A 26,508-nucleotide genomic window follows, 5' to 3' on the forward strand; every position below is an offset into this window, starting at 1 on the left:
ACTTTTAAAGACACTTCCAAAGGAAAATGGGCCAAATGAAAATTGTAGTCCAAAAAAAGTTAGTTGTCACTGGTCAGTTACGCCAAGAATCCACTGACTCCAGCTACGGCTGCGCCACAGTTTTGATGCGTCCATAGCTCCGTCAACTTCAGGCTGCATTTCCCACAAGGAGAATTTCAGAATCAGAGCATTTTGCCTGCCCGATTTTGCTGACATGTTTAGATTTTTTTGACTTTTTGTGCTTCTACTATGATTAAGTAGGCAACGTAGTTAAATGTTTTAACCGTGTTTATTGTTGTTTTACAGCAGCTATCATTAAGGATTAGACCTTTTCGGGTTGAAAATGGACTGAGACTCAACTTCGAAACTTACTGCCAGTTTCTGGAAGATACTTTCTTCAAGCAGTGGTACAGGAAGAAGACCTCAGCATTCAAGAAGGCCATGATCTTTATGCAGGACAATGCTCCATCACATGCATCAAAGTACTCCACTGCTTGGCTATCCAGCAAGGGCCTCACCTGACTTAAATCCTATTGAAAACTTTTGGGGCCTTCTCAAACAGGAGATTTACAGTCAGGGAAGACACTACACCTCTTTGAACAGCATCTGGGAGGCTATGGTTGCTCCTTCAGTGAAAGTTGATAATGAAGAGATCAAGAAACGGACAGACTCCATGTATGTGTTCATGGCAGTTATTGAAAGGAAAGGCTGGCTATATTGGTCATAGTTTTGAAAGGCCAAAAATGCTATTTAATTTTAATTTTGTGTTGTTAAAGTTACTCTTGAGAACAAACGAGTAATTTGATAGAAAGAATAGATTTTTGTAATTTAGTTGCCTAACAATTCTGCACATTTATACATTCTCCTGAGTAAGACAAAACTCACTTTTTCTTTCATTTAGGTTTGAGGTTTAATTATATTCTGGATTAACTGAGAGCACTGTGTTTGTCCAATGATTAGTAAGCACTTTCCCCAAGTGCTTACTCACAGTGGGAATTGTTGGGTCTCTATAAATAATATTAGAAAGAGTACAGTCTAGACCTGCTCTATATGAAAAGTGCAATGAAATGACTTCTGTTATGAATGGGCACTCAATACATAAATATATTTTATAACTGGCGTACAGGACAAATTAAATGTTTTTTCACCAAAGTTATTACAATCACCTTGCTGGGACATGAATTTTAGAACAATCCATTCAATAGCTTACCCCTCTGTCACTGGCACTGAGCTCCCCCTCGCCTCCCACCACTCCTCTCTCATAGCTGTCAGCCCGCTCCACCTTCCATGACAAGTTTTCTATCTCTGCTTCCAGCTGTGCCTGCTGGTACTCAAACTGCAGAGAAGAACAGATGAAAAATGAAATAAATGAGTAACTTCACTTCCACCGGGAAAAACAATGATTGAAGACACCATTAACACAGGTATTAAAGGGGCGAAAAAGTAGGTTTCACATATTTCAAGGAAAATAATTATAGGTGGAAATGGGTGTGGCCTATATCATGGGATGTAGCTCAATTCCAAGTGCCTTGCTACACTGAGGCTCTGCTACAAATTTCACCCATTTCACTTGCATCACCTCCGTGGGGCAATGGGCTTGCGTTGGGGGGCTTGGACCCTATTATTACCTGCTAGCAGGTCTCGTGTTAAGCAGAATTTAGAATTGTTTTGGAGAATCAATATGATAGAATATGTAATTGTTCCACTTGGTTTTAAATGTTTAAATCTGTTTTATATATTTACTTATCTGTTTGTCAAATATACTTTTCAACATGTTTACACAAGCACAGCCTAAAAGTAGATCCATGTCTGATTCTGTTTCCCCTCTTAATCCAAAAGTTAAAATAAAATACATTCAGGGTAAGGCCCCCACGCCCCTCTGGCTTGGACCTCTAACTATTGGGTCAAGGCTAAAAATAGGCTATAGTAGGAGGAGAGGTGGAAGAAGGGTGAAGAAAACAACAGTATTTGAAAATGTGTGTTCTGCAATTCCAGGACACGCATGGAGACTCACCAGTTTCTTGCGTGGGCCAGACTCCATGTAATAGGCGTAAGGGTACGTATACTGCAGTGTGTAGCGACACTGGAAACGAAAAGACAAGACACACTCATAACCGAGTAAAATTTGGAAAATGTTTACTCACAGTCATGACTAGCAAAATTAAGAATGGCACCTTGATAATTTATTGACATGATCTTAACTCAACTGCTTTACTGATGCAGATGTACTTGAGACTAAATGGATAACATTAACCCTTAGAAGTATGTTTGGAATATTTTAAGAAAAAGATGGAAGAAAAATTTGTTCTAATAAAAAGTTTGGTTTTTTGCGTGCACCCTGTCGGTCTTTCTGTGCATCAACTACTGCATTTACATATCCATTTCTCCCCCTTACTACTTCTGCATCTAGATTAGGCACAGTCATAGTTCTTGTTGTGTGAGCACCTTAGCCAGTAGCTTTGCAGCGTTATGCAGGTACTGCCAGTCAATCCAGGTTCCCAGGTTGTTCATCACTCTCTCCTGGATCTTCTCCTGGATCCTCTGGTACGTCTGAGCCTCCAACTGCAGAGACTTGTTGTGATTCTCCCACTGGTGGGGTAAAGATTGAAAAACAAAAATAAAATCTCAGCATTTTCGTAAAAAAGAAAACAAAAGAGGGAGGAAATAAAGTTTTTTTTTTTTATCATTTGCTGGACATTTTTGTTCTTACTACATTTCTATTTCATGTTATTTGAGCAGCAACATAAAGTAAATACAAAGGGTGACCCAAAGTAAAACTTACCCTCTCGAAGTAGAAGAGGTATTTTTTGAGGGCCTCTCTGGCCTGAGCTTGCTGGCTCTGGTTGACTATATCAGGGTTTTCTTTGTAGCGGCTGCACTCGTAGTATTCACTACCGTGAGTTTTCCAGTCACCAAGACACATCCAGCAGAAGTCTTTCAAGAAACACACAACACACATTTATGGAGAAACCACTACATGCATGCATTATACAGTTTCTACAGTGACATGTTTACAAGTTTTGTATTATAGCACAACCTACTGTTGTCTCCGTCTAAACGGCCTGATATTGACTTTGGTGGGCAATATATTTCCCATTTATCCAGATGACTAACCACAATTTGGTTTAACCACATTACTAATCTAACGGACAAAATCTATGTAATTAAGAGGAAGCTGATGAATTGTATGGCACATTGGTGTGAAAAACAATTGTAAACAACTGACGTGAAGAATTTGTTTTCCCTTCATTTTGACTACTCAACTTAACTATATGTTCCTTTAGACTCTCAGCTTTCACCATTATCCAAAAGACGCAAAAACGACTTTTATTATGACAAAGCGTCAACTTTCACTTTTTTCACCTCAAAGTTATGGTTGATGGCTACTTTATTTGACGTATCATGCCACTAGGTGAACGAAAAGTGCCCCACAGAACAGTGAGTTCATGCTTCACTCTGAAATTGTGAGACTTACCGTGTTTGCACTTTGAGCATTGCTGAAACAAACAAAGACACAAGAGAAAGTCAGAATTACTGAAACAACACACCTGACAAAACAACCACGAAAGTCACACTTTGAATAAATCTGGGTAAATTAGCAGCTGAATGTTTTATACAATATCATTTAGTGCTTGATTTAACAACTGCTGTCACACAAGAAGCTTAGAATTGGGGCTGGACGATATGACCTAAAATCAAAATCATGATCAATTGAACATTTAACCTCAATTACGATTAATGAATGATCATTTTTTTATTTGGTTGTTTTTTGTTACGTTTTGTTTTGACCTCACAGTTGACAAGGTCTTTACTGGAAATATGCCCAACTATTAAAGTTAGTATATTTGCAGTAAATTCACAATTGTGAACCCAGTGCAGGAAATATTAATATGATTTTAAAAAAACGTAAGTTAGAGTGTCTAAATTACTTTTCAATTAATCGTCCAGGCGTACTAGAAGACGCACACAGCAGCTAACATTTCTGCCCAGGAGTGATTTAATCAAATGTCAAACTATTAAAGTTGAGGACTTAATCTCTTAATAATATTTTTAGCATTTCCTGTGTTCTGGGAAAGGGTGATTTTCAGCGCTGACTCACCATGTGATTGCATCCTCCGTTCTTCTCAATGCAGATATTGCACTTAGGACACTAGGGGAAAATTAGGGTAATTAGGTCAGGGTAAGTGACAGGTTTGTGTGTATTACAGATTATATAATAATGTATGTGAGTGTCTGTGGCTATGTGAGTGTACAAAACAACATAATGTGTGCAAGTATGTTAAAATACCAGTGGTTGTGTGTGTGCATGACTGGATGTGTACACGTTTAGCTCCACCATACATCTTTAGTGTGTGCGCTGATGTAGTTAGCCGTCTCCGAGTCATCTGCACATTTGGTCAGCCATTTCCGGATCGTTGCACAGTCTGTGGGTGCGTGGTACATCTGACGGCATTTAAAACTGAGAGAGAAAATGAGACAGAAAATACAGAGACTTACAGTTGTACTGCTTACAAGGGCATAGCATACAGCTTCATTATAACCTGATATGTTTAGGCAAAAAGAAATTCTGTCACCCAAAACAGAACAAATACACCAAACCACATTCATCCATCAGTATAATGTGCCAAAAGTTTTTGACCAGTAGTTACATCTTAATACTAGCATGGGACTCAGGACAATTTCTTCTTAATTGATTCTGACATCATATAATAGGTTAGTAACAGTTTAAAAACACAGGTTTTAAATTTCCATATTTCCACAAAAACTGCAGTTTTTGTGAAACTCTTACTGTTGAACATCGGCATGTGCGTGTGTGTGTGTGTGTGTGTGTGTGTGTGTGTGTGTGTGCGTGCGTGCGTGCGTGCGTAATACCAAAAGACTTCACTGCAACGGCTACACTGCACCCTGCGCGCCCGTGGCTCCTGCACCTTGATGACAATGGGACAGTCTGCACCTGGACACAACTGCAACTGGAAGTGACTCTGTGGGACGGAATGAGAGACAGAGATAATGATAAAACAGCCAGAGAGAGGATTCAGATTTAATGCTGTGTGAAGGACATTCAGGGCCCTATCTTGCACTTGCTGTCTTGTATTGCTATCTTAAGGCAGCAGAAAACGACTGCATCAATGACCAACAATAACCTGGTCTAAAGTCAATCGCGCATTATTTCCCAGCTATTTAAAGGGCACATTATTTAGATAGATTTAGTAAGATGCGCCTGCGTAAGTATCGTTCTAGTGATGTGCAGATCGCACTTATATCCGCAGATCGGGAGGGGGGAGGGGACTGGTTTAAATGAACATCCAGATTAATAGATGGTGGGTACAATTAGGTGAATCGTCTCCCCATTAAGAAAGACGCTGTGCACATTTACGCACGAGATAAAGCGGCATAACTTCACTGGATTATTTTAATATTCCAACACACCGACAGGATTGATCATTAAAATATATCATTAAGAAAACATTCATCCATCGATACAACACACAATAAAGAAATCACCTGGAAGACAGAGATGTGACCCATGACCAGTTCATCATAGTTTATAATGCAGTGCAGTGACGATACAGACATTTCATAGAGGGGAAGACCATACAGTATTTCCCACACACAGACTTCATTTGGGCGGGCCACACAGGTAAATTAAGTGTAGGGATTGTTAATTTTTATTGATACCATTATTGAGACTGCTTAACGATCTGAGTCTCTATTGATACCACTATCGATACATTGCTATTATTTGGTAATGGTTATTTGGTAAACTAAAATTCATCCTCAGCACTTCTACATGGAATATTGTTTATTTCTGTTTACCATTTTCATAACTGATTTTATACTACTGTATATTGTCTGCTATGTAGCAGAAGGGACTTACAAACTCAATTTCACTTTCGACCTGTTGTAACGTGAAAAATCTACCAACCTACACACAATGGCTCAGAGATTTTCTCTCCTTCTCACTCCATTTTCACATGCCTCTGACGTTTCATTGGCTATATATATGCAGACCCTGACATAGCATCTGAACAAAAAGATTCAGCACACACAGACAGAAACACACACACACCTCAACATAGTCTCTGAAGAGGTATCGTCTGTATTTGTCCTTCAGCTCCTCTGCTGGCAGCAACGGCAGGACAAAGTCTTCTGGCATCTGCAGGGAACAGTCCTGAGCCATACATGAGATACCTGAACACACGCACACACACTTATTAAGAAGAGTCCTGAATCACTGACAGAGTATACTGAGAGAAGCAACATGTACACAGTTTCATATAAAGGCTGCAACTGCTGTTTGTGTGTGCCTTTAATATATAATAAATTCATAAAGTTCCTCTGCAGGTGTGTTTGATTTAGGCGAGCTCATTTCCAGTTAAAGTGACCAAAAAACTGGATTAAGGTCATTTGTCATCATAAATTATCCTTTATTGGTTACATTGACTGTAATAGTCCCTCTGATAAAACAAAGTAGCACAGGAACAACTGCATACAAATATGCTCACACACAAATACAAAAGCACTTGTGCTCCTACACACTTAAGTAAAAGGACAGGGAGTTTGCTAAACTGTATGCACTTTACCACACATTTAAAATAAAAAAAAACCCTTGTAACTGATTTCCGTACACCCCCATCTGCTCTCCTGCTGACAGCCAGTCAAAATCACATATTATACTTCCCTCATCTTCAAAGTCAAAAGTCACCTGTCATTACAAACTGTACAATGAAGTGACTGATGTATGAGGCTTTGTTAAATTCAACACCAGTCTGCAGACCCTGCTGGTCTGGCAGGAAGATATAGGCTTAAATAAACTTCCTAAAGGATCAGAGGCTGAAACTGTGTCGTGATGAGACCCTGAAAGTGATGAATCCCAGGGCGGAAACGCATGCACACTTAGACTACTCACCCACTCCCATGCCATCTTTGACTAGTACAGTGCAGTACTGCTCCCAGCATCCTTTGCAGAAGGAGTGCTGGCAGGGTAGTGCCAGCAGGGAGTCTCTTCGTACAACCTGTAGGCACACACCACACTGGAGGGACTGAGGGGCCTGAAACACACAATCACGTATATCATCAACACGCCATTAAACACACACCATGCAGCAGAGCTAGTATAGGAGGGCAAAATACATACTAGGGATGAAACAGTTACCTGGTTGCCGATAAACCATGGTAGGATTCCTGACTGTTAATATTACCGTTACCAAATTTTAATTATCATTAAAACCATGTTCAATTACCAAACTTACTTAGGGTAAATACTGTCCAGCATAAACTAGCAACAGTCTCCCAGACAAATGTGCGCTTGCATGGCAGAACGCAGTAACAGCGCTCCAGAGATCACTGTCTTCTTATAACTCATTTGTATTTATGTAAATTGCGCATGTGGTCGTTACATATACTTCATATCTTTTTAAATGCACATTTCATGTGGTTTTCATACGTTTACATAAGATATTTTGTAAACAAAAAGTGCACAGTGCTGCTCATTTTATTTGTGGGTTTCAAAATAAAACTGGTGAAATGGTTTCAGTGTGTGTACCAGTACTCTTTGAACATTTTAACAACAATAATACTGATAACTGATCATTTTGGGCACTATAATTGTGATGTGAAATTTTCATACTGTTTCACCTCTAATACATACAAAACCCTCATATGCTTGTTACATGTTAAATGGCACAATAGAATCAAATCAAAGGTATCGATATCTGTAGCACTGATATTTATCATACAGCTTAGACCAGTGTTTGTATTTTGTTGATAAATCAGTGACAAAACTTATTTGAATTTTGCTGTAAGCAATAAAAACAATTTGTATCACTCTCCATTAGAAGTATAAATTACTGCTGCTGGTTGTTATTCAGCCAACTGAATGCATTGTATAATTCAAACAAAACAACTGTATAACTGATGACGTTGATTCGCGTAGCAAATAAGCTCCGCCCAGCTGATTAGACACCAGCGTACGACGTGATAGTAATCAAGTCAACCCGCTCTCATGCTGAGAGTGGTAACTAACTGATATAGTTGCATTGTAAACATCTAAAAACTGAGGCACAACCTTGCTCTGTTTGGGACTGTGAGTTGCACTTTATCGGCGGTGCTTAAGTTAACTTGTGTGTGGATTGGCCAACCGGTCTTGTCGGTTAGTTTCAGTTTCCCATGCAAATGCAGTGTCAGTCAAATGGTCTGAAGGGGATACTACCAGCAGAGTAAAGGACAGGTAGACTTTAAATTTTCATTAAATGATGACATTATTCTCATAATATTACGACTTCAACATGCCGGAGAACAACAATCTGTGTTTTGAATGTGCAGAAAGTTTTGAACATGAACAGAAAACCTGCTGAAACAGCGGAGCTATTAAAGTCCAGGAGTTAATAACTTAATTGAACTAACTTTTAACTGAATTAAAATGAATTTATTTATAGAGGTGAAAAGGTGCCAGTCACATTTAAAGAGGTTTCTTCCCCTAACAAAGACACAAAAGAAGAGGGAAGGCTAAAATCACGCCTGAATGTGTGCTGACTCAGCAAGGATGATATTCTATTCTATTCCTGTCATCATCACGCATAGACCAGTAAACCGAAATGTGCACATCCCACACAACAATATTATATTAGTAATCTCTTAAGGATTAGGACAACTGCACCAACTCCAGCACCCAGAACAAACTCATTTAAAATGGCTCTCTTCAATGTGAGATCACTTTTAAGTAAGACTTTTATCTTAAATGATTTTATCTTGTCTGCGAATCTAGATTTTATGTTTTTAACTGAATCCTGGTTGCAAATGAATGACTATAGCCAGCTAGCTGAACTGTGTCCGCCTCAATATGATTGTTTTAGTCAACCGAGGGTCAGTGGTCGTGGTGGTGGGCTAGTGAGCGTGTATAGGAAAAATTTTAAATGTCATCAAGTACGCTGTGATGAATTTAACTCCTTTGAAGTTCTCACTCTTAAAGTTGGAGGGCTGCAACCTATCATACTTGTTATAATTTATCGCCCCCCAAAACCGCCTGGAGGATTTTTATCAGAACTTCCTGAATTTTTATCTACTCTGGTTTTAAATTATGACAGAATTGTTCTTTGTGGCGATTTTAATATTCATGTTGATGACCCCAACAATGTTAATGCAACTGACTTTTTAAATATGGCCACTTCTTTTAACTTCAAACAACATGTCAAAGGGCAAACACATAACCGTGGTCATACACTGGACTTGGTTTTTACCCTGGGTGTCAGCATTTCCTCGGTGGAGTTAGTGGACATGACCATATCTGACCACAGATGTATTGTTTTTAGCTGCGATTCGCCTGTTACTCACGCCGCCTCACCAAGCTCCGTGTGTTGTCGCATCTTTAATGAACAAAGTGTTTCAAAGTTTTGCGCATTCTTTCAGAGCCAAAGCCAACACCTGTCTGATTCCAACACCAACAATCTGGTTGATCACTTCAATCATATCTGCTTGTCGTCACTAAATATTACTGCTCCTCTAAAGGTTAGGCCTACGTCTAAAGCTAGTAAACAACCCTGGATAAATGACAGCATTCGCAGCCTAAAAAGGGAATGCAGGAAAGCAGAGCGCAGATGGAAAAAATCCAATCTCCAAGTCCATTACCTCAGTCTGAAGGATTTATTAATTAACTACAATAAAATGGTTAAGGATGCGAGAACACACTATTTTTCTGAATTCATTACTACACATAAACACAATCCCAGGTTTCTGTTTAAGACTGTGGATCAGCTGGTAAACCCAACCCCTCCTTGTGCCTCAGCTGGAAGTAATGATGACTGAATTGTTTTTATCTTATTTTACCAATAAGGTGGTGTCAATCAGAGCCTCTATTACCCCCGTGGCCTCTTACTCAGAGGTTCCTCACCAGCAACAACAGAGTTTTAACCAGTTTTATCCCATCGACTTGTCTGAGCTTTTAAAAACAATATCACAAATGAGAGTGTCCTCCAGCCCACTTGATATAATACCTACAAAATTTTTACTAAAAGTAATAGATTCTGTTGGGCCCCATTTGATCTCTGTTTTCAACAGCTCCCTATCTACTGGTTGTGTCCCTGATTATTTTAAAACGGCTTGCGTGAACCCACTTTTAAAGAAACCTGGTTTAGATCCCTCCCTCCCACATAATTTTAGACCAATTTCAAAACTGCCTTTTATTGCAAAGATTCTAGAAAGAATTGTGTCCAAACAGCTGCTCACTGTGCTGGAAAATAACAAATTATTTGAAAAGTTTCAGTCTGGTTTTAGGAAGTACCACAGCACTGAGACTGCCCTGCTTAAAGTCACCAATGACCTTTTAATGTCTGCTGATGAAGGTATGTGCTCAGTCCTTGTACTCCTGGACCTTAGCGCTGCTTTTGACACCATTGATCACAACATCATGTTAGACAGACTGAGGCACTGGGTGGGGATCTCTGGTACTGCTCTAGAATGGTTTTCATCCTACCTGTCAAATAGGAAGTTTTGCGTGTCTGTAAACAACTATGTCTCCTCATTCTGTCCAGTTAAATATGGTGTGCCTCAGGGGTCGGTCTTAGGACCCATTTTGTTTTCCTTGTATCTGCTTCCCCTTGGACATATTATCCATAAACATGGCATTTCTTTTCATATTTATGCTGATGACACACAAATATACTTGCCCGTCAGATCCACAGACCCTGGAATGCTGAGTTCACTTAACAACTGCCTTTGTGAAGTTAAAAAATGGATGTCAAATAATTTCCTCCAGCTGAACTCAGACAAAACAGAAATCCTGGTCATCGGGTCCCAGCAGATGGCAAATCAAATACTGCCATCTGCTGGTTCCCTAGTAAATCACATTAAGCCTGTGGCAAAGAACCTTGGTGTTTGATTTGATAGTAATTTAAATTTCGAGCAGCACACCACAAAGCTTGTTCAATCATGTTTTTATCAACTTAGAAATATAGCTAAAATTCGATCTATGTTAACTTTTAAGGACACCGAGACCATTTTACACGCCTTCATCTCATCACGCCTGGATTATTGCAACAGCCTTTTCACCTGTTTAACCCAAAAATCTATTGATCGACTCCAGACTGTCCAGAACTCAGCTGCCAGGCTTTTAACCAGAACAAAGAAATATGACCACATTACTCCTATTTTAGCTTCATTACACTGGCTCCCAGTATGTTTTAGAATTGACTTTAAAATTCTATTGATCACTTTTAAAGCTCTTCATGGCCTCTCGCCTTGTTATATTTCTGACCTTTTAGTCCCATACGCACCAGCACGTACCTTGAGATCCTCGGGCAGAGGTCTGTTGTCTGTTCCAGAGTCTCGACTGAAAACTAAAGGGGACAGAGCGTTTGCTGTCAGGGCCCCGAGGCTCTGGAACAGCCTGCCCGAGGAAATCAGGTCGGCTGAGTCAGTGAACTCTTTTAAGTCCCTTCTTAAAACATACTTTTATAGGACAGCTTTTCCCGATCTTATATGACTTTATTTTATCCCTTTTATTTTATTGTATTTTACTAATTTTATATTAAATTTTCATGCTCTTATCTTTTTTTGTATTATTCTTTACACTTGTTAAAGCACTTTGTAACTTGTTTTTGAAAAGTGCTCTACAAATAAGGATTATTATTATTATTATTATTATTATATTATATGAGAAAAGGATCTACAAGAGAAAACATAAAAAAAAAACATACATTCCCCAAAATGCAGGAAATTAACTGTTTACTGCTCCGAATGTTCCTATAATTCAGCATGTAAGTAAATTCCGTAAATGCTCCGTATTTGCATAGAGCCTTTCTAGTCTTTTCCACCACTCAAAGCGCTTTTACACTACATCTGCATTCACCATTCACACACATTCATACACTGGCGGAGCAGCCGCCAGGGGCAATTCGGGGTTCAGTATCTTGCCCAAGCCACAGCGTATAGTGTTAAAATCTTGTCTCCATCTCGTGTCTCGTCACCTAAGTCGTGTCATACCAGTAGATATGAAAAAAATTCAGAATAAAAAGGTATAAACAAAGTATTTAAACAGTATATGTGTACAGAGTAAGCCTTCACATTTATTGCACATAGTCTGTTACTCACAGTGACTGATCGGCAGGTGCTGCTGGGCTGGACCAGAGCGTCAGACAACAACAGAGACGAGTTGGACTTATATCTGTTGGGAACAAGAACAGAGCCAAGAGTTGTATGATGATGAGGTTTGAAAAGTTCACACTGCAGTGCAGAAGAATAAGAAGTAGAGAAAAAGAAAATGAGAACAAGAATGACAAAATTAAAGCTGCAAGGACCGTTGAGAAGGCCCTCGCACGTGTATCGTGTCCGGGTGTGACGTGGTCGCTCTGCAGATCAGGCAGCTCTGCCGGCGCCACTCTGAATTTGCCACGCATTTTATTTTAATCACATAATGTCACACAGACCTTAATTCCCCTTGCCAGTAGGTGGTGCTACAAGTATAACTGACTACTGGCATTTTGATGTGTTCAAGGCGGGACTCTTATCAACGAGTAAAGTTTGTTGCAGATGTGAGCATGTACACTGAAGACAAAACAACTTCCTAATTCATGGCCAATCATCGATTTTGGACGCCACGCCACAGGCACGCCATTCCACGACAACTTACTGTTAGTGCAATTTTTAATCATCAGTGGGACTGGACTGCACAACGAAAACTTTGAGTTGATCGGACCAATTCCCTAGGAGGAGTTTATTAAAGTACGAAGTGAGTAAATCGCCAAAAATTACCATTAAATTCAAAATGTCTGACTTCCTGTTGGGTTTATGGTGCTCCAAGATGCTATTTTGTATATCTGGACATGATATCTACCACAAAAATTTCATACATTTTGCTTAAAAATGGGGCTTCCTGGGGGGTTTTGCCACACCTATGCACGAAAACATATCACACGTACATTTTCACAGGAACCTGAGAGAATAATAAACATGCCGAAAGGAAGGGAAGGGAAGGGTGAATTAAACAAGCAGAGATGGCGCAATTAAAAGAAAATAAAAAAAGGCAGAAATGGTGAAAGAAGCAGAGGATATCTGTCTTACATACCTGTCCAGTATTTGTGAAACCTGCCAGTGAAAATGTACCAGGATCAGCTTTGCTACTGCTGGTAAAACCTGAGAGAGAAAGATCAAACAGAAAGAGACGGTTGAAATGTTGTTTCAATGATATTCAGTTCAAAGCAATGAAATATTGCTTCAGTGACGGTGACAGAGAAATGCTTCAAGATCCTGATGTAAACACATCAGTACCCCTTAGTACTTATATACTGGCTAAATAACAAGTCACATACCAACAAAATACTGCCAAAAATGTAGGACATTTAAAAGCCAGTAGACCTCAGATAAGGTACTGATTAATTGAGTCACCAAAAGAAAATGACTGAACAAAAGACTGAAGTTGTACTGTGCAGGTCCAATGTGTGATTGTGACATAGTTATTACTCCTAAACACCAACATGCAGACTCAAAGTTAAAGAAATGTATCACAATACCATGCCGTTAAAATGATAAAATACTGCCTTTAATTGGTATCAATATTTTAAAAATGACAGTGTTTTAATAGAGTATAGGTCACTGGCTTCTGCGAGTGGGTGGTGAACTGGTATTCCTGATTGGATAGTTAAATGACATGTTAATCAGAGCATCCCCATTGGTTATTCAGTAGAATGTGTCAAATGTGGGACAAAAGTACTTGTAGAATCGATCCATACCTGTAAACTTTGGGTTTTTCTAATATTAAGATACAAAACTTTTCCACACAGCTACAATCCAAAATAGCGTTTGTGAGGTCAGGCACTGATGTTGGATGAAAAGGCCTGTCTCACAATCTGAGTTCTAATTCCTCCCCATGGTGTTCAATGGGGTTGAGGTCAGAGTTCCTCCACACCAAACTCGTCAAACCTTGTCTTTATGGACCTTGCTCTGTGCAAAGGGACACAGTCATGCTGGAACAGCAAAGCCTTCCCCAAACTGCCACAAAATTGGAAGCACCCAGTTGTCTAAAATAGACAACTTTTAAACAACTGGGCTGGACGAAATCATGATTAATTGAACATTTTACTTCAAATTATGATAATTTTGTTTTTGAATGTTGTTTTTTGCCCTCATAGTTCACAACCAACATGGTTTCACTGTAAATATGCTCAACTATTTAGTTAATTATTGAATTTATTTATAAAAAAAAAATCAATGATCTAAAATGTTAATTGATAAGGTTATGTTGACGTGCACATGACAGAGACGTATGACCCTTATATTCGGCACATCGCTGCTGCTGAATTATGAGACCGCTAAAATTTCACTCAATTATTAATATTAATGCAGAACTAATGATTTTCCCCGCACACTGCGCGAGCACAGCAACACACGGTTTGCTAGCATTTAGTTACGTGACAGCTGCGGTTATATAAGCAGCGGCGTTAACATCAGGCCTTTTAAGGAGTGCAGTGCGTGTGTGTAGCGAGTGAGTAATGTATGGTGGAGAAAGTGACGGAGAAAGCAAGCAAGTTTGTCGTCAGTCTGGCAGTAAATGTACAAAAACATGTTTTATTCTGTGGTAAAGTTATAGAGTAAATAGGTAATTTTGCCCTTCGTGACAACTGTTAGGGGTGTGAACTTTTGTATAACTCACCCGTTTAAATAATATTAAGCCTTAAAGTTCTGCATTATTAGGGGCGTGACCACGTTGAGTGACAGATTACTGCTGCCGCTTTCACTGCTAGCCGTCTGACTGCCGTCTGTTAGCTCCGCTAATACAGGCAGTGATGGAGCTCTGCAGCTCTGCCTGTTTGAGCCTTTTGGACATTTCTTCATGCAGATACAGGACAAATAATGTCAGACTGTGCTATTTATTGGAGAGAAAGGGAACCCCCACAAACCTCAGGCTACACAGGCTACCAACCTCCAACCAGACAAGTCCCGGGTAAAAGCATTAGCTCCTTAGCCTGAACCAACTCGGTCACATCCAACAAGGCGGGCGTGGTTTCTGCAACCAGTCACCTCAGCTCCACCCATGACCCGCCTCTTCGCCCATTTTTGGTTATTATTTTGCTGCTATTAAATAATTTTGCTATTATTTTACAACAGCCTGATAGGAAAGTCTGAAAGCAAGGTCTATCTTAAAGGTTATGAACGAAATTGTCACAGTGACCCATACAATTTATTGGATGTTATCAGCACCTTGTTCTTGCCCAGTGGTAATTTTGGATACAACTTTTACAAATACTACGATGGAAATAATTAATTTCATTCTCAGTATTATGACAGTGCAGCATCACATAACCCAGCTACACACACAAGCTCACCTTCAGTGCAGCAGCCACAGTGTTAACCTCCTCCGTCAGCACCTTCTGACTCTCTCTATACGTTAGACAGGTGAACTGGTACTCCTCTGGGTCGAAGGAGTCCGCACCCTGTTGCTCAACATCGCTGGCCACACCCTCATAGTAGGCGGCAATGTCACCCTGATCCTCCTCTTCGCCTCCATCGTCCTCATCCTCCTCTTCTTCAGAGTTCACCCCGAAGTCTTCCTCATTGCTGTCCGATGCCTGGCTGTTCATATCCACAGACATTCAGTCGATTGAATCAATCACCCGGACAGGTAGACGGCCCGCCTACCTGTCGGATCAAAGTTGTCCGATTGGCTAAAATGGCTCCTTTGAAGCTGCACGTCCCCGTTTCTTTCCACGGCTCTTTCGCTCGTGTCAGTGTTCATAGACGCCCTGCCTTCCCGTTGGTCTGAGGCGCTTAGAGAGCACACTCAGCAGCAGCGGAAGAAGCAGAAGAAGTCACACTCCCCGTCACTCATTTGGAAAGCTGGTTTCAGGGCGAGCTGAGGACAGACAAAAATACGGATTAAAGTTATTATTCATCATTCTTTTGAATTTTTTGTATTACATGTAATTTTAAAAAATGTATTCTTAATCTGAATAAGTAAGTGGGGCGGCTGTGGCTCAGGAGGTAGAGTGGGTTGCCCGTTAATTGGAAAATCTGTGGTTCAATCCATAGTGTCAAAGTGTCCTTTGGCAAGAAACTGAGGCCCAAATTCTTAGGCTCAGTGTATCAATATGTGTGAATGGGTGAATGTTACGTAGTGTAACAGTGCTTTGAGCAACTAGAAAGGCCCTATACAAATACAGTCAATTTACCATTTAACAGTGGGTCTCCTGCAAGTTAACAACTACTGCAATCGATCCTTTTTGTAACCACATTGGGAAAAAACCATTATGCCCGCACGGCACTTGTTGGCGTCAGCTGCGGTCTTAGGCATGTTCTTCACTGTTGCAAGTTTCTCACCACAAGCTTGGCTTTCTGTTTCTTTCATCTCCTGATATCCTTTAACCCTACTGTAACATTTTTTGTTGTGCTTTACATCACTTGTCACCGAGCAATCACTGCATTCTATCATATTAATTAAACGCTGCGGGTAACATTTTGTTTGGGGTTGAGCTGAACATGTTTATGAAGGGTTTTTTTCTCAATGCTGCGGCAACATTGAGTCTGCATTACAGCCCCCATGACACTAATCTACACATTATAACATAGGAATACTTTTAAACAGTGACAATCTAACTCCGACAATACTGTCAAACTACGTTAAATACCCTAATTGACAACACTGAGCCACAGAAGAGTAGATTAAGTGACCCAATATTCTGCCCACAGCACGGTAGTAGGCCAAAGTTTTGAGCATGTTGTGGCTATAGTGAAATATGAGGGACCCACTCAGACCTCTTTATTTGCCATTAAGTGCTCCTCAATACCGTGTTTTAATGGTGGCCATTATTCCAAATGAGCCCTGGATGGTGTGCTATTTAAATAGGCTAATGACTCAAAATTACCCCAACATTTCAATCCGTGTATGTGTTCATATACAGTTCACTGAATTAACTAATAACTGTTCATGTTTGCTGTGTACCATTGGATGTACTGATAACTATCACTGAATTACTTTGATACTGAAGAAATCTTAAAAACCTTAGGCCAATCCTTCGTTGTAGATATTGTCCGCTGGCAATTTTATAGACATCGCCTAACCCTAACATGTATTGAAACAATGCAATCATTGTGAATTGTGCCCTATTCAAAAGTTTTATAGTATTTTAATATCCAACTGTTGCAATACATGTATTGTGATTTGTCTGCATAAATAATTGCACATACATTTGAATATTGCTATATTGTACGTAGGGCTGGATGATTTCACATAAAATCAAAATGAATTAACATTAATTAATTGAACATTTTACCTCAATTACGATTATTGAACAATCATTTTGTTTTTAGTGTTTTTTCTTTTTGCCCTACTAGTTCACTGACAAGGTTTGTTCTGTAAATATGCTCTATTACTATTACTGAATAATGGCCACTCCTACTAAACTTTCACTCAATTATTAAAGTGGAATGGATTTTCACCCGCACTCTGTGCAAGCACGGCAACACACGCTTTTGCTAGCTTCCTCTCCATATCCAAGAACATCAAAGGACATCTAAGTTACATGCAGGGCTCGTGCAGACTACACAACTTTCAGCGTTGGCCGATGGCCGTGCTGTTCACACTACACAACTTGCCGTCTTCTGAGGGGAGTCTGAAGTCGTTGTGGCGTTCACACTATGTCACACACTACACGAGCTGACAGCGGCTGTGTCATCTGACACTGGTCTCCAAACACAAATTAGATCACGGACCCCAATTTAATATGCCGTTTAGGTCCCCATTACTAAATAACAATTTCTTTTTAAATTCATTACGATTCAAGTTAAATCCGCTTTAATTTAAATTACATGACTTGTCTCTTGAGACATAAGTTACATTATAGGTCCTGCAGTATCAATAAGCTTAGATCTTGTTGATTTTACTTTCCTTATTGAGTACACTGTTGTATGGATGAGCAACGCCGTTTCAGCCATGACCTGTGTGTCAGGTAACAGTTAATGACTTGCCCACGGACATTCAGCTAACTTTCTAGTTCACTAAGACGTGGTGGTGTTGTGATGTTAGCTATAGCAGCAGGAGAGTTGTATTGCTGTCTGGAGCTGCTGTGTTGTTCAGAGACCGTCTCATCCTCTCATGTCAGCTTTGCAGCAATAAGTAGCATTAGTTTGCTAACCCACAACCTAGCTAACGTTAGTTACAATGTTACATTACTTGCTGTGTCGTTGTTCACTCTATATTATTGTATTTCTCAAGAACAGCTTACCCCACCTTTATAATGCAGAGAAAAATCACGAGTTCATAATATTTCACTGAATTTACAAAACATGTTCTCTATCAGGATATATATCATTATTGGGAAATGAAAACACCTGTATCGGGAATTTATATCCCAATATTGCATAGCCCTACTTAGCATTTACAAATTAGAGAGTGAATCAACCACCATGAGCATTTTTCTTGCACAAGGATTAAATTAATAAAAACTATCCACAAAATTAAACTGCGGTAAGTGGAATTATTATACTAGTGGTAAGCTATAGTATACAAATGTATGAAATTATAATCAATTTAGTAACATAAAATTAATAATATTATACTTACAATATACTATTAAATGAGCAATTTAATTTTTATTTAATGATATGAGAGTACATGCATTTATACTTTACTCCTCCAGGTTGTGGATAGAGCATCTGCAGTGGACAAATGTAGATTTAACAAAGATGCGGGCAGGAGGTTGTGGTAAAACAGGGCTCTACAGTGCGACCATTTTGCTTGCATATAACATTAAAAATCAATCCGCGCTTTATTTGTGCAAACAGGAAAAATGATTTACGAGCACAATGTGTGCGTAACTACAAACCTACCATAATCTCCCCCACCCCGCCCGTCCCACCGCTAATCGTTCAAAACACCTCGCCCCGAGTAGAGGGCAGGACACAATGCAAAGCTGGTGTCAGTCAAATGACAGTTATCAAAACTCTGGCAGGAAAAAAGCCAGCTAGCCACCGGAGCACCGGGAGAGTTCCCAGTGGGCGGGTCAGTCAGAGAGATGCGGCGTCAGCAGCTGGAGCAGTGAGACAGAAGACAGTACGGAGAAGATGAGGAGGTTGTGGGTTTGGCTAGCGGCTATTTTGCTATATCAGGTGCCTTTTAAAACATGTTCAACTTTTCATAAAGTTTATGTGCTCATCAATGTCACTTTTCATCAACTGGCCAATCACAGCCTGGATGGGGCAGGACATAAAAAAAAAGTTTGACGTGCTACAGTAAACTTTCAAATGTTGAACTTGTTCTGCATGAAATGTTTTGTTTATTTATGAGATAGTAGCATTAACAAATTAAGAGACAAATAAATGTAGGCCATTTTTCTTGCACAAGGATTTAATGAATGAAAACAATTTACAAACTCACCAACTGGAATTAATATGATACCGGTGATGGGCTATATAGTATACCAGCGGTTGACAACCACATGCCGGCGTGGACACGCAGAGACATTTTAAGTGGCCCGTGAGAAGGCAAACTCAATCCTTCAATATTGATGCAGCTACGTTGTTTAATATTACATTAAGTTAGTGGAAAAACAGATGATCAATCACCATGATGAATTAATTTTGACATTTTAATTAGGGTTGTCAAAATGATAGAAAAATAGAAATAAAATTAATACCTTACGCAGGATTAATCATAGTAATCTGCGGCCGGTCAGCTGCAGCAGAACGTTGTCTATGAGAGAGGGCCAAACTAAAACATTCAATATTGAGGGGGGATAGGAAAGGTCCCTCCCAACTTGGCCTGATCCTCGTTTTTACTGTAATCTGATCAAAAGGAGTTTACTTTCCATACGGTTTGGGTGACAAATGCTACATAGACAGTAAATATGGTGAAAAAATGTTGGCACAAATGGCATTTGTAACTATTTTAGCCTTCTGACTGACTCTACACATTCCAGCTTAGGCTAGACCTGTTGTGACTTGCTTATTCAAACCTAGGAGGCAGGTGCCTAAAGTTTCTTGAAGGTCTTCAACACCACAAATATAGATATGCGATTCATTACGATTCATTCTATTAATTAATTACTACAAACAAGTTACAAAACTTGTAATTAATTAGATAATTTTTTTTTAATCGCTTGACAGGTCTATTTATGTCTTATTATTGTTAACAAGGTCAAACTTCAATTAAAATCTGACTATCAGTGCATAAATTAAAAATAAATGACATGCATTAACAAACACTGTTGGCACACTGGATGTCTTCGTCTTTGTATAATGGCACTCATCACAGGTTGCCGACCTCCTGTAGTAGAACAGTATACTGTTAGATTCAAATTTTTATCTATTGTTATAATATTAATTATATATAATTCTTTTTATACTATTACACTAATATAAACTAGTTTCTCTTTCGTGTTGAGTGAAAGAGCCTCTGCAGTGGAAAGATTTCCACAGCACAGGATGTCAGTGTGCCAATGTGCTCCTTCTAGCCTCCTCCTTGTTCTGTTTTATGAAAGTTATTGTAATACTGTTCAGTAGCCTTCTTTACATTAGGTGTGGCTTGGGTTGTGTGGGTGCTGTTGGTGTTTCGTGAATCCACCCCTGGTTCAAAAACTACACCAGCGCCAATCACAGTAAAGTTTTTTTGTGTTTTTCAACATCAAATTTTCAAAACATCTGTTTCAATATTTTAAAAAGCTTCAACAAATTTTTAAGGCCAATGCCGAGTGTCCAGTTACAAGGGTCTTCAGTTCCATAGTCATCTAAGGGTTTCACACCATAGTTGAACACTAGGTGAAGGAGCACACACATAGTATAAATACATATATAATAAATTGTTTGTTGAACATTTTTCACTGTGCTCCTAATTTATTTTATTTTTTTATTTAATTCCCATTTAGGAGCACATGTGCTCCCTTGGGAAAAAGTTTAGCATAGAGCCCTGTGCAAGAGGAATGCTATGCCGTGTGTATATTGTAGGCAGTGTGGCCTGTCAATTGCAGGCAATTCTCTTGTCAACGGATCAACACAGTTTAAGCTTGATTCTTTGAAGCTGCACAACAGTAAGAAACACAAAACTTGCAGGGACTGATGCATCACCCTCCACACCTCTTACCAGCGGTGAAATACAGTACCAATAGAATTATGCGCTGCTGAGGAAAGTTTAAAAAGTTAGTCTGGAGCCCTGGTTTGTGGTCCCCAAACTACATTTCATCATAAAAACACTTGTGAACTGACAAGAAAAAGAACATGAATGAGAGAATGGATTATACACCTACAATTGGATATGAAGGATGCAAGAATTTTCTTCTCCGCAGAGTTGGAGGTAAATAAATAATAAAACCTTTCCATGAAAACGTACAGCTGCCTGCTCGTATTGTGGCCTTTCACAACATCTTCTGTTGTATTCCATAAAGCAAGAGCGTACTGTTAAAAATTAAAGTAGAATTTTGTTTATTTACTACCGTGTGACACGGTGACAACTGTATCCTATAAGACGAGCTAGCCATGATATAAAGACCAATGGCTTTGAGTGATTTAGATACAAGGTCCCCTATTACCCATTTGACTATTTCTGTGTTATGAACAACTAAAATCCTCCTTACTTAAACTACTCCAGTTTGTTCTCTGGCTGCATATTTATCTGTGATCCTCTGTCTGCTCCTCATGTCTGCTTTTAGCTGTGTATTGAACTTTCAAGATTCAATATTTTGCTAACATATCCTGTACACATGTGGGACACAAGGAATTAGTTAAGGCTTCATGTCAAGGTTTGGAGGATTAACTTAAGATGTTGTTCTAGTTTTGAGGATGAGGGAAACAGACAAACCGTGACGTGTGTTAACGTTGTGGTAAACTGTGCAGTAACAGTGAACACAAAACGGAAAGAGAAAAAAAAACACCTCAGTTAAATCCAAGATAAGGGCAAGCGCACAACAGCAAAGCAGTGATGCATGTTTGGACTATGCTGTCAAACACATTTGTATGTGCCTTATCTACCCATTTAATCGTTCGGGGGACTTCCATATTGTGCAGCTTGATCCACATTTGTTACCTACCCAGGCAGATTTCGCCTGTGATGACTTTTAAAACACTTTAAAAAACATCAATTGAAAATGACCTCAGTGGCCCCAAAGTTAGCTTATAATCGACAAGTGATGTGTATCCACTATGTTCAAAAGACACCATTCAACACAGTTTCCTGGCACCGGGGTTCAAATGGGACTTCGCACAATATCCACCTGGAAAGAAGACAAGGACAGCCGTGAAGCCTGCGAGTCGGCGGCGGTGCCAGTACAGCGACACATGAATGCAAACATTCCGCTTAGTCCAAGCTAAAAATAGGCAGCAAAGTGGGTGACACACATCTTGCTAGGCTAATGTATCACAGCGAATCAGCACAGGGTTGAAAACACGTCTTGGGGGGATGGGGAGGTAACGTTAAGGAGGTTTGGCAAAAGATGAACCAACCCAAAAACAGCTTGGTTGTTGCACATAAGCATTTCTGTCAGACTTGAAAGAAACTAAAGCCAAATCCACAGAACGGCTGGCTAAGTCACCATTAGCCGGATTAGCTTCCAAGCTAGCGTCCTGGCAGTTTTATTCAACAGCGAAGTTAATGTTTACGACTTGCCAAACCCACGGGTTCAATTATTCAGAACAGACTTGCAAAGGTTTTCAAGAAAACGTTGATAGCAGAATTTGCAACTCGAGAGCTAGTCGGGTTAGGCACCACCTTATGCCTCCCGCGGTGCCTCCGCCTCTCAGCCACTCTAGTCCGGGGATTGAAATGTAAACAAGGCCCTCGGGAGTAAAAAGGCACATTTACACAACCCCTGCATTAATTTCCACTAGTTAAAATCAGTGATATTTACCTCTCACGGGAGCGTCAGCTCTGTCCACGTTGGCAGTCAGAAGTGGTTTTAGTTTGAGGAAACCCAAAACGCGATTTACGCTCCGTGCGCTCGGGTGGTTGACGGAATACAGACGGGTAAAGAGGTACTTATCTATGACGTCACGTCCGTGCTTCTCGTGCCAGCCTCCTAAGACGCAGCAGTTTCACTTTGTATCAATATTATCCATTTGTACTTCAGCAGTAGACGATGCTGCAACATCGTTTTACTTTTTACTAACATACATTCACATTACAACAACCAGTAAGTATCTCAAGTTAGTTGCAGGGTTTCAAGTTTTCTAATAACTTGATGGCCATTCTTATTTCCCTGTGTACATTTACATTTACTCATTTGACGCTTTTATCCAAAGCGACTTACATGTGAGGAAGAACATACAAGCATCAACAGAGCATCAAATACAGATCTACAACTGACAATACATACTAGTAAGAGCAGCAATAAATACTAGTAAGAGCTCATAGTACATATCACATCAATGGGGTAGATACCTAGGGAAGGAAGAGTTAACAAAAAAGTGCTATCAATACAAGATAATTGTAAGGGGACAGAAGAAGAAGAGCACGCGAAGTGCATGTTAGAGGTTAGGAGTGTTGCGTTTTCAGATTTTGAGAAAGGAGAGGCTTTGTCCAAATCAGAATTAACAAAAAGATTTAATTACAAAATTGGTGAATAAAAAGACGTCATTACAGACCAAACAAATAACACTGCAGTGGACTGAAAAGTTGAGTTGAGTCACTAATGAGTTATTTTCTATCCTCCAGGTACGTGGGCGGGTTTTTTTCCTCCACATGGCTTAGGTCCATAGTCATTGGTCGTTTGGTTAGCTTCTTCCTCACCCAATTAAGAAGGGTGTACCTTACTGTTCTTCGCTACTTTTGGTCAAACAAGAGAGCGGCGATCCCAGACGTGAAACTCCACTTTGATCTGACAGGAACAAACAGTCTTTGCTCTATCAACTAGTCAGACAGCACAACAGGAGGTGTCTCTAAAACGGTCGACACCCAATCTTAGATCTCTATGAAAAAGTTAAACAAAAGAATCCTTCTGGCACTAAAGAAAGAGGTGTCAGTTTCCTTCACATTACAAAGAGGAGATAAACAATGGTTTAATTAACATTCTAATGAAATTGTCTAGCCTAAACCCCCCCAGTATTACATTTGAAAAAACACTGAAATACATTTGGTAAAAACTTTGTTGTAAAATTTTAAACTCTACAGGAGTTAGAGGTGTTATAAGAAAAAGTGTTCTCGGAAGAGATGAGTTTTCAAGAGCTTCTTGAAGTTAGAGAGGGACGCCCCTGCTCTGATGGCATGTGGTAGTTCCACTATTGTGGTGTCACAGATGAGAACAGCCAGGACTGGGATTGCTTTCTGTGAAGGGATGGCAGAGCCAGGTGGTGTTTGTTGGAGGAGCGTAGCAGGCGAGAAAGAACATAAGTTTGTATTATGGAGTTTAGGTAGATGGGTGCAGACCCAGTAGTCACTCTGTATGCAAGCATTAGTGACTTGAATTTGATTCTGGAGGCCACGGGGAGCCAGTGGAGGTCACTGAGTAATGGAGTGACATGAGTCCTTTTGGGCTGATCAAAAATCAGACGCGCTGCTGCGTTCTGAACCATTCACCACACAAGCTGGAAGACCTGCTAGGAGGGCATTGCAATAGTCGAGGTGAGAGATAACCATGGCCTGTACCAGAGGCTGGGTGGCGTACTGTAGGGCCTGATTTTCATTATGTTGTATAGAGCGAAGCGGCATGACCGAGAGACAGCATGGTCTGAAAAGGACAGCTGGTCATCAATCATGACACCCAAGTTTCTCATCACTCTGGTTGGAGTGTTGATAGTCAATTTGTATAAACTGCCCCTGCTTTCTTTGGCTATAGGTGGCACAGGTAGGCCTGAAAGTGCTGTGGCTCTGCAACTGGATGGAAACACTGCACTAAAGTGGTTTTAGAACAAATGGATTTATAAATAAACAATGCATCACACTCTGCTGTGCTTCTCAGCCGCATCTGAGAGAAGCAGAGGGTCCAACCTGTGGAGTTAGTGCATTGTAATTGGTCTTGAAATGCTGAGGAGGTAGATGCATCGGCATCAAATGCAACAGTTCAGTCAGTTGTTATTTGTGCAAAATTACAAATATATTACTTTAAAATAATTTTCACTGTAAGGAATGCCTGTGGACTTTTCTTGACAAATATTTAAACCAAGATAGAAATCAATTAGAATTCATGTAGCAAGAATATTACTTTTTTAAACATAAAATAAACCTAAAGATTTACCAGCACATACAGACACACACATTTTACTGCAAGTATCAGATGCAGATGGTTTTTGGAAAACTAGTTGCATGTGTGTGTCCTTGAGATCCATTAAGAATACTGGGTAAGCTCTGTCTGGATGTCCCTCAGATCAACACAAAGAAAAAATTTCCCACGGTCAAATGAGGAAGGAAATTTGAAAACCAAAATAAAAGTTTTTTGCACATTGGCTGTGTGAAGCAAGGTGTTTTTTGATTTTTATGCTAGATTTGATGTCCATTTAATGTAGGAACAAACGCAGACAGCAAAATCTATTTTAAAAAGACTACATTAATAGTAGTTGCTTTTATTTCTTTAAAATAATAGGGATGTAGCAGTCTAATAATGAGAGAGAGAAAAGAGGATTATAGTATTTTTGAGAAATCACGACACAGAGTATGTGAGATAAGCAGGTGTGGGCTTGGCTAGTACCTGGACGGGAGACCATCCATCCATCCATCCATCCATACCTCCTAGGAAAATTGAGTTGCTGCTGGAAGAGTAGGTGGGCCAGTAGGGGGTCGTTTTCCCTCTGGCCCTAACAAGAAAATCCCAATGCCCAAGTCCAGTGATGGGGACACTATGCTATAGGAGATGCCGTTCTTCAGATGAGACATTAAATAGAGGGCCTGACTCACGGGTCATTAAAGATCCCATGGTACTTAAGAGAAGGGGGTTCCCCGGTGTCCTGGCTTTCTCCAGCTGGCCTTCTAATCATCCCCCAGTGTAATTCACGCCATGTTTCCCTCCCTCTCCAACTGATGTCTGATGGCTCAAATGGCTGTCGTGCATCACCAAGGTGGGTGTTAGACATCGGTGGTGGTTGAGATGAATGAAAAGTCCAGCCAATAACAATGGCTGGTTGGGGAAACCCACTTATACAGAATGTGATTTTATTTTACAGTAGCAGGACAGAGTGTGGTAACAATCATTTCACAGCTTTTATGTGATGGAAGTTGTTAATTTTCAATTCAGCCATTAGCCTTATTGTTTGTAGCGTTGTTTGTACATGGGTTATTGTGTTTACTTGCCATTGATGAAAAGCCATCAATTCAAGTCAGCGTAAGCGCTATGAGGCGTTATGAATGGTGAGCTGAAATGGAAACCATGCCTACCTAGCTCAAACCAGCACGGTACTGGTCACGTTTTGGAGCACACCAATATTTGAAAGATGGCTGAGGGTATCACAGATACTCAGGTGAATGATGAACAGAGTCTCTTTATGCTATGTTATACACATGAAACGATAAGCACACTTCCCTGTTCTCACATTCACGATGAGTTTGTTCTCTCAACACAATTTGATAACACTCTTCTGCACAAAAGCGCACATCAACATGCTGGA

The 26,508-nt window shown here is 39.9% G+C and overlaps 1 protein-coding gene across 1 annotated transcript; it reads right to left on the minus strand.

Annotated features, from left to right (window-relative positions):
- Positions 1 to 1,210: 1,210 nt before the first annotated feature.
- arih2 (ariadne homolog 2 (Drosophila)) lies at positions 1,211 to 22,975 on the minus strand (the record flags this gene model as incomplete). The annotated part of the gene is given in 14 exon segments (XM_038723498.1): positions 1,211 to 1,336; positions 2,015 to 2,083; positions 2,446 to 2,589; positions 2,783 to 2,934; positions 3,476 to 3,497; positions 4,100 to 4,150; positions 4,342 to 4,459; positions 4,873 to 4,982; positions 6,071 to 6,192; positions 6,911 to 7,052; positions 12,088 to 12,160; positions 13,061 to 13,128; positions 15,318 to 15,844; positions 22,824 to 22,975. Coding segments are annotated over 13 exon segments (1,464 nt in total), but the record flags the coding sequence as incomplete, so codon positions are not given.
- Between the last annotated feature and the right edge of the window lie 3,533 nt (positions 22,976 to 26,508).

This window comes from Micropterus salmoides, unplaced genomic scaffold, assembly GCF_014851395.1.
Source record: "Micropterus salmoides isolate LMB-PRFRI ecotype aquatic unplaced genomic scaffold, ASM1485139v1 Ms_hic_scaffold_16, whole genome shotgun sequence".
Lineage (NCBI taxonomy): Eukaryota > Metazoa > Chordata > Actinopteri > Centrarchiformes > Centrarchidae > Micropterus > Micropterus salmoides.